This window comes from Lepidochelys olivacea (genome assembly GCF_965140295.1).
Source record: "Lepidochelys olivacea isolate rLepOli2 genome assembly, chromosome: 7".
NCBI classification, from domain to species: domain Eukaryota; kingdom Metazoa; phylum Chordata; order Testudines; family Cheloniidae; genus Lepidochelys; species Lepidochelys olivacea.
In genome coordinates, this window is record NC_140417.1 from 44,608,728 (window position 1) to 44,623,410 (window position 14,683).

Below are 14,683 nucleotides of genomic sequence, written 5' to 3' on the forward strand. Positions count from 1 at the left end.
TGCCAATGAAACTGGGGCTTCTACCCTAAAGCAGTGTTCTCAGTACATCTGCTAGTGGTCTAGAGCAAGGGCCTCTGCACCGCAACCTTCCCACCCCACCCCCGGCTAACACAGCCCCTCTAAGGGGCATGGCAGACACTGGACCAGCCAGAAGGTCCTAAACGTTCCCCCTGCCCCCCATGTGCTGTTCCAACCCTGCCATTTTAGCAATTTACCCCAGCTCTGAACTAATCTCTAGGACTTTGTTTCCTTCCTCCAGGACTAGGGTTGCCAATTTTGGTTGGATGTATTCTTGGAGCTTTCATCACATGACAATCTTTAATTAAAGATTAATCTTTAATTCCTGGAGGGCTGGCAACCCTATCTGGGCTGCTACCTCATCTATCTCAGGCTGGGCTGGGGCTTTCAGAGGGTGGCAGGTTGCCATGGCGAGGGTTGCCCAGCAATGACGCAGGTGCTGGAGTAGGGAGCATAGGCACTGTGTACCGTGCACAAGGGCTGTGTGCCGAGGGGAGTCAGAGCTGAGTGTGGGGCAGCTAGCAGGGCATGAAGGCGAAAGGCAATGAGTGATGGGGCATGGATTACTTGATGATTACCTGTTCTGTTCATTCCCTCTGGGGCACCTGGCACTGGCCCCTGTCAGAAGGCAGGATACGGGGCTAGATGGACCTTTGGTCTGATGCAATAGGGCCAGTGTTATGTTCACCTCCCCTGTAGCTCTAGCTCCCAGTTCTCTCGAATTCCCGTAAATTTTTCTAGTGCTCTACTGCCCTTCAGCCCCCAAATTTGAGGAGAACCCAAGCAGAGCCATTTGTTTTACAGAGATTTTTTTAAGCCAATGTCCCAGATTTCCAACATTCAAGCCCATTTTTCTTGATGAGGCATTTGACTTAACTTACTGGACTATTACAATCCGTGGGAGAGTGGGGGGTTCGGAGGGGAGATTATGCCCTGGGGATAGGTAAGTAAGAAAGATTTGTGGGGAGCCATTAAAAAAAAAAAAGCCAAATCTTAGATTCCCTTCTCTTCCACTGTGACATTGGCTGACAGGTCACTGTCAGCATAAATTCAGAGTTTCCTACTTTTCCTTGGCTGGAAACTGACAGAGGCAGGGATATGAAAAGCAACCCGTTAGTACAGAGATGGCCCTATAGGGCCAGTCTGATGGGCTCCTAGCACTTAAAGATAGGGATGGATGAGATGCAACTTGCAGGTGAAATTTCCCCTTTCAATTCCCATGTGCCTGCTGCATCACAGCTGAGAATATCTGAAGGGGCTTCTCCCCCCAAATCAGGGGGAGAGGGGTCACCTAGCTTTGTTTGTAGAGCAACCCACTTTGTGTAAGAGCAAGGTATGAGTTGCTTGAGGCTAATTATTTATCCAGAAGCCTTCCCTGCTGTATGTAAAACAGCATCTTCTGGCTGCACTGAACTCCACTCATCTGAATTTCACCAGATAGTGGCATTTCTCTCACCCAGCCCTAGCTCCTCTGCTTAGCTACTGAGGGGTCTGGGGGCTCATCCAACACTGGGCACATGTACTTGCTAGGGCAGGAGAAATAGACTCCGTCTCATCAGCCTTTTCTAGTTCTGATTACTACACTTCTCTGCGGCTTTTAGGGCTTTGCTGTGTTTACTGGTTGCTTTCAGTTTTTTTCTCCTCACGGAATTATCTCTAAGACTTCAGAAGTCATATGTCTCTGTGCAAATCCTCTGTAACAAGGAGCAAGAACCCCAGAGCTCCTTAACACGCACAGATGCTTAAGCACATGGCTGGGCTTCCATGTCAGGGCCAGAGAAACTTGGACAAACTTCCTTAAGAGACCGCTGGGAGATACCACTCTCCGGAGGTAGGGATGCTTAGCAGGGGCAAACTCTTTCACAACTTAGGCAAAAGGACCTTCTAATGCAACCTGCTGCTGGTAACATTTGCAACCACCTGAAGCCATGCTAGGGTGTGGGGCATTGTGAGATCAAGCCCTTCAGAACTAACACAGCTTGTTTCACACAGACGTTGCATGAATACAAATTCTTGTAGTTAGAGAGATTAAAAATAGCATCTGCACTGTTCCAGACAGCTACAATCAAGCTACTGTGAAAGCCAGCTCACATGGCTGATGCTAAATGCTATTATTAACCTGAATCCTATCCAACAGTATTGTAGGAAAGAGAAAAATCAGATTGAAGAGAATATAACCACGTTACTACCTGCTGAGCTGTTCTGCACCTTTCCAGCCCACATTTATGCTTTTTCATGGTTTCCAATCTTCCAGATGAACCGCTGTACCATGTAATTAAGGGAGGAAAAATTTAAAGGTCCATCTTTCCCTGTGTACAAGATGGATTTTCATTTGTCGAACCACAAACAAGCCTCTAAATCAATATATGGATTTCTATCATGCAGTAAGCTTTCTGCGATGGGGACACATTAGGGGGAGGTAAGCAACACACAAAGGTTCACTTTTCTTCTGCTTCAGACTTTTGACTATATTAGCCCCACCACCACCACTATATCTGAGGTCCTTTGCAGAATAAAAAGCGACAGTCTTTTGTTCCCCGACACCAGGTACAAAAAGAAAAAACAAAACAAAACAAAAAACACCTCATTTGAGGACTCTGGTCCACAGAAAGGATTAAAAATGAGTAAGTTTGTTATTCACCCACTGGATTGAAACAAAGAATACTGAAAAAATAGAACTTTGCTTTTTTTAAAATTTCTCTCAGCTGGGACAATGGAACTAAACTGCCGAGTTTCACTTCCCAGTTCACATTGGTGCAGCTTGGATTTGCAGTTCTGTGGGGGAATGTTCAACTTTTCAACTAAATAAAAAACACATGAACACTTTGTAGGTGTTAAACCCATTTGAACAACAAAATAATCTTGTTTGGCCTAAATGAATGAGTGGTGATTTGCATTTTGTCTTCATTTGGACTACAGATCAAATAGATAGGATCTTTCTGTTCCTCTTGGTAAACAGATGCTATCAGGCCATTGAGTCAGAGTAAAGACCCGTCTATCACTTCCTTTCTGAAATACAACTACATCTGCATTAGGGCATAGCCCAAGTCACAAATCTGAATCATGCACCAAAGTTTAAACTCTAGAAATGGTTCCATGTCATAGTTCTTGTACCAGGCGGTTAGGTACCAGAGCTAGGGCTCTGCCCTCACAGCTGGGCTGTAACTAGAAGTACATGTGGTGATTTCGAGCTCCCCTCTCCCCCAACTCCTGATTTCACATGACATTCAACATGCCAAACGAAGTAGCAAGGGGACTATCAACCTGATCTGAAAAATGCAGAGCATCTACAATTCCAACTGACTTCTTGCTTCAGCATCAGGCCCTAAGTTACCATTACTTGCCACTGAAATGAAAGCGGCCCCTTTACATCCACTATAGAAGTTATTGGCAAGGGCCAGGTGTCCCCCTCAAGCCACATGTGCCTTATGAACAGAGGGCTTTTTTGGGTGGCGGTGCAAGAGGGTCAAAACCAGTATGCGTCTCATGCTGTTCTTTGTTCTCTGGTGTATTCAGTCCTCATTCTCCCCACCACCACCCCCACTACTGCAAGATCTCAAAAATTACACTAAAAAAGAAAAGGAGTACTAGTGGCACCTTAGAGACTAACCAATTTATTTGAGCATAAGCTCTCGTGAGCTACAGCTCACTTCATCGGAAGTTACACTGTTCACGAAACCAAACACCATGCTTGAACACAACCCAGAAAGTGCCGTTCACGGTCACAGGAGGACATAAAACGGGCCATAAAAAGGGATAAGAGAACAGCCCGCCCTTATACAGACAGGTTTCGCTGACTAGCCAAGCACTGGACACAGAAACATGATTTTTAAAGAAAAAATAATATTTATTTGCAATATAAACAAAAGTCCCAATATTGGTTCAGTATATATATAGGGTCATTAATTTACCTTCATAACTCAGAAAGCAAAAACCATCCCTCGCTAACAAGCTCTCATTTGGATTAATCAGAGGATGTATCTCTTTCCTTTAAAGAAGACAGATCACTTACAGCACAGGAAGCCTTTATAAGCCAGCTTAGCTGTAATGCAATACAGATGCACTGTCTAAAAATCCCTGAAAAAAAAAAAAAGTTCCTCCATGAGGTAAAATGCAATTAGGATATTTTCAATTTGCTCGCTCACTCTCAGCCATACTTATGTCCATTCTCCCTTCCCTGATGACCCACAATCCCAACATTGTTACAAAACAAAACAAAAAAAACAAACAGAAGACAACCAACCAAAAAAAAAAAAAATCATGACGACAGCATCGAACTTTCCTCTATATGGAGGGGTTCTTTTTTTTCTTCTTTTATTTTTTTTTTTTTGAAAAAAAAAATACAAAAACCTGGATAAATTTAGAAAAAAATTCCGTGGCTTTCTCTTTTTTTCTTTTTCATGTTAGTTACATGAGAGTTCCAGTGGATAAGGAGGTGGGGAGAAGGGAAGGACTACATTGCAGCCAATAAAAGAAACCTCCAGATCCATTCTGCCCTCCTCCCAGACGTTAGTACCACTTCTTCAGCGTATGAAACCTTTGCCAAACGTTAGCCAGAAACATGAACAAGTCTTCTTGTTCTAGAAGGCACGGCAAAAAGTTACTCAAAAAAAGGAAACCCATCGAATCTCCATTGAACGCTCTGAAAGTCTTGGAATTTGCCAGTTTTTACAACATTCTGGTCATTATTTCACACATTTCCACTCCCCTTCCATGGTTTGCACATGACTCCGCAGCAGTGTCATGCTGTAGAAACTTTGCTCTGCTCCAGTCTTTTGGAGTACCAGTAGCACTCGATTCCCACCCCTGCACACATAAAAGAATTAAGTGTGCCAGATAAGTGCCAACATCACAAGTACTTTATTCACTTCAGAAGCTGGAATGATTTCAGGCCAGCTGGATGACACCAACCATCATTCGACTGACGGCGGAGGATGAGGGCTAGCCTCAGACATGCTTCTACCAACTCTGGAGGCTCCACCAGGTTTACCTCTGGCAACAGCAGACAGTGTTTTTTGGTGGTGGGGTAATGGGGGTGGTATTTTAAAAAAAAAAGCTTGCAGCTTAGTCACCTTGGCTGATTCAGTGCAGAGTTTATGATTGTGAGTGTGGAAGTGGCAGAGAGGCTAAGACCAACTGGCCTTCACAAATAACAAAGCTTCCTACCAGATGCTAGCAAGAACAGCAGCATGTGTCTCTCTCAGGGTGTACCCAGTAATATGCCAGGACGTCTCAAGGCTTCACAAAGTGTGCAAAATGCATTTGGTCAATATAAACATTTGATTAAAAAAAAAAAAGAAAGAAAAAAGAAAAGAAAGATCAAACAAGAACAAAATAAAATACTGGTTTTGCAACCTCGTCTGTACAAACAGTCAGGAACTTACATATTTAAAACAAGTTGGAGCCCAAGACTCAGAGGGTAAGATTACCTTTTTTTTAAAAAAAAGGTAAACGTGGGTTTTAAAATAGTCTTGGGCCAACACCCTTTGTTCAAGGTTGCCAAGTGCGTAAGTCTCCTCTACTTTCCACAACAACCTACCACGCAGGTAGCTTTGCGTGTGGTTTGTGTGAGTGTGTGCGGTTCACTAGTCTCAACACATCCAGGAAAGCAGTTATTGCCGGTAACAGCTGCGCTCAGAACGCCACAAGATCCCCCATATTAAATAACCCCTGTAAAGAGACTACTCTTTGATCCACTTTGATTAGCATCAGGATACTAATAAATGGCCTTAGCCTTTTTAAAGCAGCGATCAGACACCTCTACTTGGAGAAACTAGTTCTTTCAAGGCTGCCTGGCAAGATACATACATTTTTAATATTTGAAATGCTCAAGAGAAGCTATTCAAGGCTCGAGTTCCCAACCAAACAACATCCCCTTCATGTGGACTCCAAGGTGTTCAGCTGGAACAGGTTGTGATTGGTGGGGGTGGTGAAGTACAGTTGCTCACTGGGGGAGCGGTTGTCACATGGGCTGTTGAGCCCCAGAGTCCTCTCAAAGTCCAGGAGCTGGCCCATGAAGTTGAAGTTCGGGGAGATATTCGACTTTTTCCTTTTCACGAAGTCATAGGCGTCATTCAGGGACAAGTTCATTTTTTGCATCAAGTAGGCAACGGTTACTGTTACAGACCTGCTGATGCCGGCGAGGCAGTGAACCAGGATACCACATTTCTTGGTACGGGCCTCATCTGAAACAAAGAGGGGGAAAAAGAAGGATACATTTAGACTTCTGTAGTAAAAATGCATGTCCTGGAGCAGGGCTAGATAGCAGCTTCACGCCTATAGAACCAGGTCATTGCCAGCAATGGACCCACTGCTCCAGCCGTTCAGAGTGACACTTTGTAATTTAACTCCACATATTTTTCTCCTCAAAAATCAGGCACCCTGACAATATACCCCAGTGATGCACTCAGTCATACTTAGCACTTCAGCTTCCCGGTGCTTAACAAAGACTAATTAATTAAAGCTTACAACACCCCTGTGAGGTTAGTAGGATTGCTTTCGGTTTCATAAAGGGAAGAAACTAGTGCGGTTAAGTCACTTGCCCAAGGCCAGAGAGAGTTGAAATTCCAACTCCAGAGTTCCTGGCACCCAGACCTGCTCCACACCCCTCTCACAATTCATATTAATCAATCAGTGCTAAGATGGGGTTGTGAAGTCGAACCCATCATGTGACCAGAAATGAGACACACAAAAATCAGCAAAACTGAGGGGGTTTTTTGTGTGTTTTGTTTTTTAAAGACATTTATTTTCGGACTACTGTACAGTGGAAATGGATTCAAGTGAACTTTAAAATAGAGGAACTTAATTACTGTGATCTTGTTCTTTAGGCGTGGGGATTGGGAAAACAGACTTCCCTATAGCAAGATTTGTGCTATAGTGAATCTATCAGGACATACGGTGGCAGAGGGAAAAGGAAAGATAGCTTGCAGTAAAACTGCCATTTCTCTTAGCAACTGCTGCCACTGCTTGAAGAACACAGATGTACTGTCTCTTTCTCAGAGCCTGAACAGCGTGAACTGACATCATAGCGTTGAGAGAGAGAGGAATGCCGCTAAGAACATGGCATACGTTAAAATATACTGCAAAGTTTACTTCTGGGCAGAACAATGTTTCAAACAAGTCATTTGCCATAGAGCGTGGCTGTGAAGAATAAGGTACCATGAGAAAGGAAACCTCCAGTCCCGCTCTAGTCAAAGCCAGAGCTTTTAAAAAATATATATAAATAAAAAGTACTCCAACACTACAGACTCAGGGATGGGCGGAGAGTAGGATACAAAAATTAAAAATAAGCCTCAGGTTTGACTTCCTAGTCCCCATTACTGTGTGAGAAACTCCAAGAGAAAGGACACCAACTCTTCAGATTGCATTGCTGCTCCTGCAATTTCAGAATTTCGCTGAAGTGTGTGTGTCTTTTGTCTGAGCAAAGCCCCATTTCTAAGTTTTGGATTTATAGTAAGCAAGTGAGATAATCCTCCATTTCCTGTCATTAAAGACAAAGCACAAGAGGTTGGTGTTCACAGAAACATGGGTTGACTATAGCACAAACAACCCAAATGCCACAGCTCATCAGGAACCTGATGCATCCACCAGGAAGGTGAAACAGCATCCCTGCACCTTGCTAAACCCTTGGGCTTTGGACCAGAACAGTGCTATGGGGGGAGCAATGGCAACTGGTTCCTCCAACATAGCTGCAAAGCACCCAAGGTCCTAATACTGTATTGTTCCATTTAAGGCCTCACAGTAGAAGCACCTAGGCCCCTTACACAGCCTATGGTATGAAGGCAAGGGGATCATTTCATTTCCTAGAGATATCAAAGCTTTCTAATGGTTCAATTGAGGACAGCTGCTTGTGCCATTCAATCCTAATAAAAATCTGGTGTTAGTAGGCCAATGACTACCATCCTTGAACAGCTGACATGCACACTGGAAGCATGCATTTTATTCTGCCTGACAGTCATCTACCACAGAACAAAAAGCATTTCTGGATGTTAAAGCTAACCTGGGAAGGGATCTGTCCTGCAAGGACCTTTAGTAAAAGTGTCTTAGGGCTTGTTTACACAGGGAAATTTACCAGCATAACTATATCAGTATGATTGTATTGCTATTATTGTACCACTAGAACTCCGTGTTACACTGGAATAGGAGCAGCTACATTGGCAGTTACACCAGTAGAAGTAGAACGGTATAATTACACCCATACATTTCCCTATGTAGACAAGTCCTCTGATTTTACCTCTAAGGATTAAGAATCTCCCTACAGGTATGGGGAACAGGCAACTGTAGACATCAGTCAAACCACAACATTTCTTGTCAGTCCACATTTCCCAAAACAAGAAGGTACCCTACTCCTGATTCTCCACCGCCTTGTATAGTCATTTTATACGGATGTGAATACCTATGTGAGGTGGGAGGCAGTGGACAATCAGGCCCCATAGCTGAGGTTGTTAAAAGTAATCAATTGTGGGGAACCCAACTTCAGATGCCTTAAAGGGAGACGGGCTTGGTCAGCACCAGTACTCTGAAGATGAGGCACTTCAAAAAGTACCTCAGATTGGACACTGAAAAGCAGTTGATTTTGGGTGGCTTGATCTTGGCACGTGACCAACATCTTATCTGAGAAGTGTACAACTTTTACATCCACATACAGACAAGTGGCGACTGCTATGGCACCGTAGCTCACTGCAATCTCAAGTTGTGATTGCTAAAGGCATGTTCTGCCAACAGCGGAATTCCAACACCTACCAATGAAAGCGATGGCCTCAGGAAAGAACTGAGAGAGATTCTGGCTCCAGTGATCCGAGATGGGAATCTGTTTGTATTTAAACTCTCCGTTGTGCTCGAACATGTTTGGCAGGTTGGGAGTCACATTTAAGATGTACTTGATGCCGTATTTGCCCAAGACATCTAGGTTGGTAGAATCTTTGGCACAACCCAGATACAGGTAGGGTAGGATCTGGACAGGGAAGGCAGGCTGGTTGTTAGGGATTGGGCTCCCATCCGACTCTGTGGCACTGCTTGGCTCCCTGTCAGACTCGCCGTCAGAGCAATCAGAGCTGATCCTTAGTCCTCCAAGGCCAAGGACAGATGCAGGAGGAGAATTGCTGGGTGAGGAGCTGTCAAGGTTGGTCTCACAATGCTCAGAATATTCGGTCTGAAATTTGTTAAAGCCACCTGGGGGAAAAAAGGCAAGTTACTATTTAAAACAAGAGATTCTTGCATCCGTTAGTGGGTTAAATTTGGTAAAACACAATTTACTTTGGTCTTTGTTTCTCCCTAGCAAAAAGGGAGTGTAAATTCAGATCCCTGAAATGTAGATTATAGGCCCGATAGTGCTACCCTTACTCCTGTAGAGTAGCACTTTACTCAGCAAACAGTCCCACTGAAGTAAACGGAACTACTGATGTAGTATGGTACAGGAGTATGGGTAGCAGAATTACTAAGTAGGGGCTCAATCCACTTCCCATTTAAAAATCAGTTGCAAGAGACTCATTGAACCTGAGCTGGCTTTCACCAGAGTCAAATTTTAGTAAATTTTGGTAAATTTTAGTTTCCTAATAATTTAATACCTTGAGGTTCGTGGAGATGTAAACCTAAGTCTTTTTCCATTTGAGATGGCTCAGACAAGAGCTATTGTGCTATTTAACGTGTAAGGAAGCCACAAAAAACAGTCAAACCATTCAAACCCCATCTACAAAAGATTTCACTTTAAAAACAGTTAAAATGACATGGGTTTTGCATGGTAGATTGATTCCAACCTCTAAGCTGTACGGTACAGACACACTTTGCATTGGATCATTTGTTACAGAATTTTTTAACATAAGAGAATCGTTTTATATAAAAATACAAAGAAGAGACCGAGAGGATCCAAAATGCTGATTTCTCAGCATTTCCTCTTCAGTGTCTCAGCTTAGCAGTCTGAGGAAGGAACGGAAAGTGGGGAGGGGGGAGAGGGGGGAGAAATCTACCTTCTTTTTAATATATATTAAACAGGAGTTTAGCCATCATCATCCAAAGCTGACAAGGTGTCATTAGAAAGCCTCCTGGAAACTTTGTTAGTGGGTTTGGTGGTTGTGAGCGGGTCATTGAGTAGAACAGACAGCTCCAGCCACATCCATTCATGAAAACAGGGCTCTTTCTTCCCCTCCTCCTCTTCCCTCCCCCAATAGAGAAAGACAACATGGAGAAGCCATCTTGGAATTTTAATTGAAAACATTTCCCACCAAAGCCCCAGGAAAAAAGGAGAGCAAGAGAAATCTAACTCCTCCCCTCACCATTAAAGATGGCTTAAAAGTAACTTCAAAGCTGTTTCTTCCTTCTTATGGGAGAGAGCAGTTTAAAAAGCAAATGACAGAGCTAATCAGATAACACTAAAGAGATATGGGGTGGGGGAAGGGATTTCATCAGGAAGGGGAAGAGCATATCCACAATCAGATCAAAAGCTATGACTGAAACATATCGGCAGGCAGGTCCCTTTATTTCACTTACGAACAGACCTAAATGCTAGAAAGAAGGAAATGCTCTGTCCCCAGATAATCCATTCCCCACCCCCGCCATGCACTCCAAAGAGCCTGATCATCTCCTCCCTCCCCCACATATCAAACTGGGCTCCTGGGGGGGGGGGAAGCGGAGTGTGGTTTTAAATGGTTGAAAGTGACAATTTTGCTTCTGCTTCATTTACCATTTCTGCCTCAACCCTGCCGCCCAGCGACCGCAATGGGGTGTGCTTTGGGAACAGAGGGTGTCTAACTAGGCCAGTGTTCGGGGGGTGCCTTTTGAGACAGTTAGAGGAGGAAAGAAAATAATTAACAAAGTGGAATATAAATCAAGATCTTAAGTATGGAGCTACAAGGAGTTGAGCGTTTTATTCAGAGACTAAAAGCAAGGCACCCTCCCACTTCTATAGAGTGAATCCCGGGGAGGAAACCTAGTTGCTCTGAGCTATCCCTGGGTGTACATCAATGGAGTGTGTGTCTCAGAGGCTAAAGGGGAAGGTATCAGTACAAGAAACATCCCCTCTTCCACAGAGGTTACTGGATCTAGGAATTTCAAGATGGAGAGGGGGAACCAAGAGCAGTTTTGATGGAAAATGAAGCTCTGACCACTCAAACTTTGCTTTTTTTTAAAAAAAATTAAGCTTTAGTCTACGGGGAAGATAGTCAGATCTTCTTCTGGGTAAATGTCAAGAAAGGGACCCTGCCACTCCAGAATGCCGGAGGCAGGCCTTTAAAAATACTCTGGGAGCAAACCGTCTGTCCCTAAATGGTTTCTACAGCCAGTCAGAGGCACACATGAGAGCGGGGGTTATTAGTACACAAGGGATTGTTTTCATGCCAATGGGGTATCCCGCCTCCACTCTTCTCTGCTGGATAATAAAGTTCTGCTTTACTGTGGGGAGTTTTGGGGGCTGCTCTAATTACTGCAGGTCAGTTTAGGACATAGGAGACTGCGCATGATCTGTGCCAATCTGAATTTTCCTTTGAGAGAGAAAAGAAGACGAAAGATGCATCTATCTCCCTCCACTAGGAATCAGATGTGGACTAAAGAAACGGATGAGGGGCAAATCCTTAAGGGTGGGGAAGGGAAAGGAATCTGCTAGGTTGTTACTTTCACCCTGCCCTGCTCTCTGGAGGGAGAGAGGGGAATCCCCCTGTTCTCTTTTAGCCTCTGGATTGGAAAAGGGGAGGGGGTCAATTCGCTTCCCAGACGAGTTGCAAAGGAGGTGGTGATAGCGGTTCCCCCCTCCCAAGACACAAATGCAAAATTCGGGGCGATCTGGCCAAACTCTCCACTCCCTCAGCACACGGAACCATTTTGTAAAAAGATTAACAAGGGAGAAAATAATCCAGGCAAAAGAAAGTGTGTGTGTGTCTTTCGCTCCAAGTCTGAAATCACATCCTAGCTCGGCTTCCCCCTCCACACACAGGAGATTAAAAAGAGATAATCCTTGTGTGTGTGTGGGGGGGGTCTATTATCCCCCCAAAAGTCTCGATTTCTCCTCAGAGAAGAGTCAGAGCCAATCGAGGGCATATGGGGGAGGGGAAACAAGGAGGAGGAAAAAAGCCCTAAAATAGGAAATCTGTCCTGGGGGATAAACTGCAAAGCACTGGGGGGGGGGGGGGGGCTGGACAGAGTTTGCGGGGCCGCCAAAGGAAACACATCTGTGATCACATGGGTGGGGGGGAGAAGCTCTGAGGTCCGAGGAGAGAGGCAGATTGGGGACTGGCGAGTTTAGGGAGGGCGATCTGCGAGCCCCTTTTCGGGGAGGGAGGGAGGCTGGGATAGGGACCGATCCGCCCCCGCCCCTTACCTTTCAGGTAATACGCCTTGCACCCATCGTCCCGCAGCTTCTGCAGCAGCAGCCCCAGGACAGAGCTGGGGGCGCCGTTGTCCTGCTGCCACTCGGCCGTGGCCTCGTCATAGAGCAGCACGGTGTCCGCCTTGCAGCGCTTGGCGAAGCGCTCCTTGTCCTCGTGGTTGGGGATGATGGAGCGGATGGGCAGGTTGCCCTTCTTGAGGCGGCGCAGCATGAGGCCCGGGATGGCCAGGTTGATGGCCGTCTCGATGTGCGAGGACTCGAAGAGCTCGTGGGGGCGGCAGTCGAGCAGCAGCAGCGAGCTGCCCCCGCCGGACTCCAGCTCCTCCTGCAGCCACTCCACGCTCTTCCACGGCACCGCCGCCGCCATGGGAGCCCGGGGGGAGCTGCCCCACAGGTGATTTTTCATGAGGCTCGGAGGACAGGGGGCGCCCCCCGGGTCCGAGGAAGGGAGCCCACGGGCCGCCGCTGCCGCAAGGGAAAGGCCCCCTTCCCTCCCCCGGTCCACTCCCAGTGCACCACCGAGCCGCAGGCAGCGGGCGCCAGAGGGGCAGGCAGGGGAGGCGAGAGCGATCCCAGGGCTGCCAGACCCGCTCTCCTCCCTCCGGGGGAGCCTGCTGAAGCAGAGATGCCGCCTTCCCCTTGCAGAAGCGGCGAGAGGGGGATCGCCCGGCGCCTGCCCCCGCCCCGGGGAGGTGGACGCTCGCTGCGGATTGCGGGGCTGCCCTCGCCCTCTGGCAGCGTGGCCGCTACCGCTCCAGCCTGAAAGACGCTACCGCCGCGGTCGATTCGCTTCCTACCCTCGCGGGCTGGCTCTGCCGCCTGACAGCCTCAATTAAAAAGGGGCTTCGCCATCGGAGCGGCGTGTCATGCTCCGGGAGGCGGGACCGGGGAGGGAGAGCGCAGCCGAGAGGCCAGCCTTAAAGGGGACGCGGGGCTCTCCCACCCTTCCAGGCGCACCTCTACCCATGGACCCAGCTGCCACCGCCTGGGAAATCGATGGCAAGTGCAGCCTGCCCCCAACCTGAAGGGCCGGGTCCCCCCGCTTTCTGGAAAACACCCTCCTCCTCCCTCCTTACCACCATGGCTACCACATGGTTTTAAAACAATCTTAAAGGAAGGAGAGCTGAGAGAGCAGAGCGAACCCACTGGCTATGTTAGGTGAGGCATTTCCACACAGCTGCACAATATTTCTGTGCCTGAGCCGAGAGCAGCTCGTTGCCTGCCTTCACTTCAGTGAGAACAAACCAGTACGTGTCACAGGCTGGAGACACGAGCTTATTCCACCCGGTTTCTCCCGTTGTTTATCAATGGGGAAGGTGCTGGGGTAAGGGCACCACTCGACCCTGGAATAAAACAGCGACAGCCCAGTAGATCAGCCGTCGGGCAAATAGTGGATCTTAATAGGAGGTTTTCATCCTTAAATAGGTACGGAAAAATAAACTGGCTTCTTTTACAAAGGACAGGAGGAATGAATGGGCACCTCCTTCAGTTACTTTGGGTGACTTGAGTCTCTCTCTCAAAGACAGAATAGTGCAATCAGAAATAATTAACTAAATATTAGATTGCTGCACATCATCGGTTGTTGTGCAGGCTCTTGTGACCATAATCTGGATGTTTTCACTCTCTCTACCGTAATAATCAGCGTCTGTCATGATCCTCGCACATCACTGCACCTTTCTCATTCCCTTGCGCACTCTCTAAACTGCTTGGAGCTAGGGCTGTTCCCAAACCCAGTCTCCCTTGTTCTCTAAAAACCATCACAGAGTTTGTGCTGCTCCAAACCTCTCCTGAGCTAACAAGACACAAGCAGGGGTAGCATACAGCACACACAAGGGACACTCTGTAATATGACAGAGGGGAGTGAAGCAATCCCTATTTCGCGTCAGGATAGAGCGGGACTGATTTCCCTCTGGAAATTAGGTTTACACCAGTCTGAATTCAGTGGAGTCACTCCTGATTAGCACCAGCGAGTGGAAAATCGGGTCCAGCCCCCTGCGATTGCGGGTTGGTGTAGTCCAGGCTGGGCGGTATGTGAGCCTGGGCGTTCCAAAGTATATGCTCTCTGTGTTACAATCTGCACAACTCAACAAGGGGCTGGCTGCCACTGGCCGGTTCAGCTTACACTGGCAGAATGGAAGCATTGCAACGTCCTCAAGGGGTTCGAAGCAGGAACCTCGTCGTGCATTATTGGTACCTGGATACAAAGATTGAACCCACAGTTCAACTCCACAAACAAACTGCTCCAACAGCGCTGAGACCACTCGGCAACACGTCCCGGGGCTCCTAGCTGGCCCTTTAAACAGCTTTACTGATTGACTGGCCCGCTGCTCCACTCGACTTTTCCGTTGG

General features: G+C 46.8%; 1 protein-coding gene across 1 annotated transcript; it reads right to left on the bottom strand.

Moving 5' to 3' along the window:
- Positions 1-3,616: 3,616 nt before the first annotated feature.
- On the bottom strand, positions 3,617-13,196 carry DUSP7 (dual specificity phosphatase 7). The gene is made up of 3 exons (XM_084634642.1): positions 12,326-13,196; positions 8,761-9,189; positions 3,617-6,203 (listed from the first exon to the last, which is right to left on the bottom strand). Exons 1-3 carry the CDS (start codon positions 12,738-12,740, stop codon positions 5,896-5,898), a joined length of 1,152 nt encoding a protein of 383 aa, XP_084490768.1. The 5' UTR covers positions 12,741-13,196; the 3' UTR covers positions 3,617-5,895.
- Positions 13,197-14,683: the final 1,487 nt, after the last annotated feature.

Coding starts and splice junctions, on each gene's coding strand:
- DUSP7 (XM_084634642.1), bottom strand. CDS start 12,740: ATGAAAAATCACCTGTGGGGCAGCTCCCCCCGGGCTCCCATGGCGGCG. Junction 9,190..12,325: donor CAAGGCGTATTACCTGAAAG/GTAAGGGGCGGG, acceptor TTTTTCCCCCAG/GTGGCTTTAACAAATTTCAG. Junction 6,204..8,760: donor TGAGGCCATCGCTTTCATTG/GTAGGTGTTGGA, acceptor TCTTTGTTTCAG/ATGAGGCCCGTACCAAGAAA.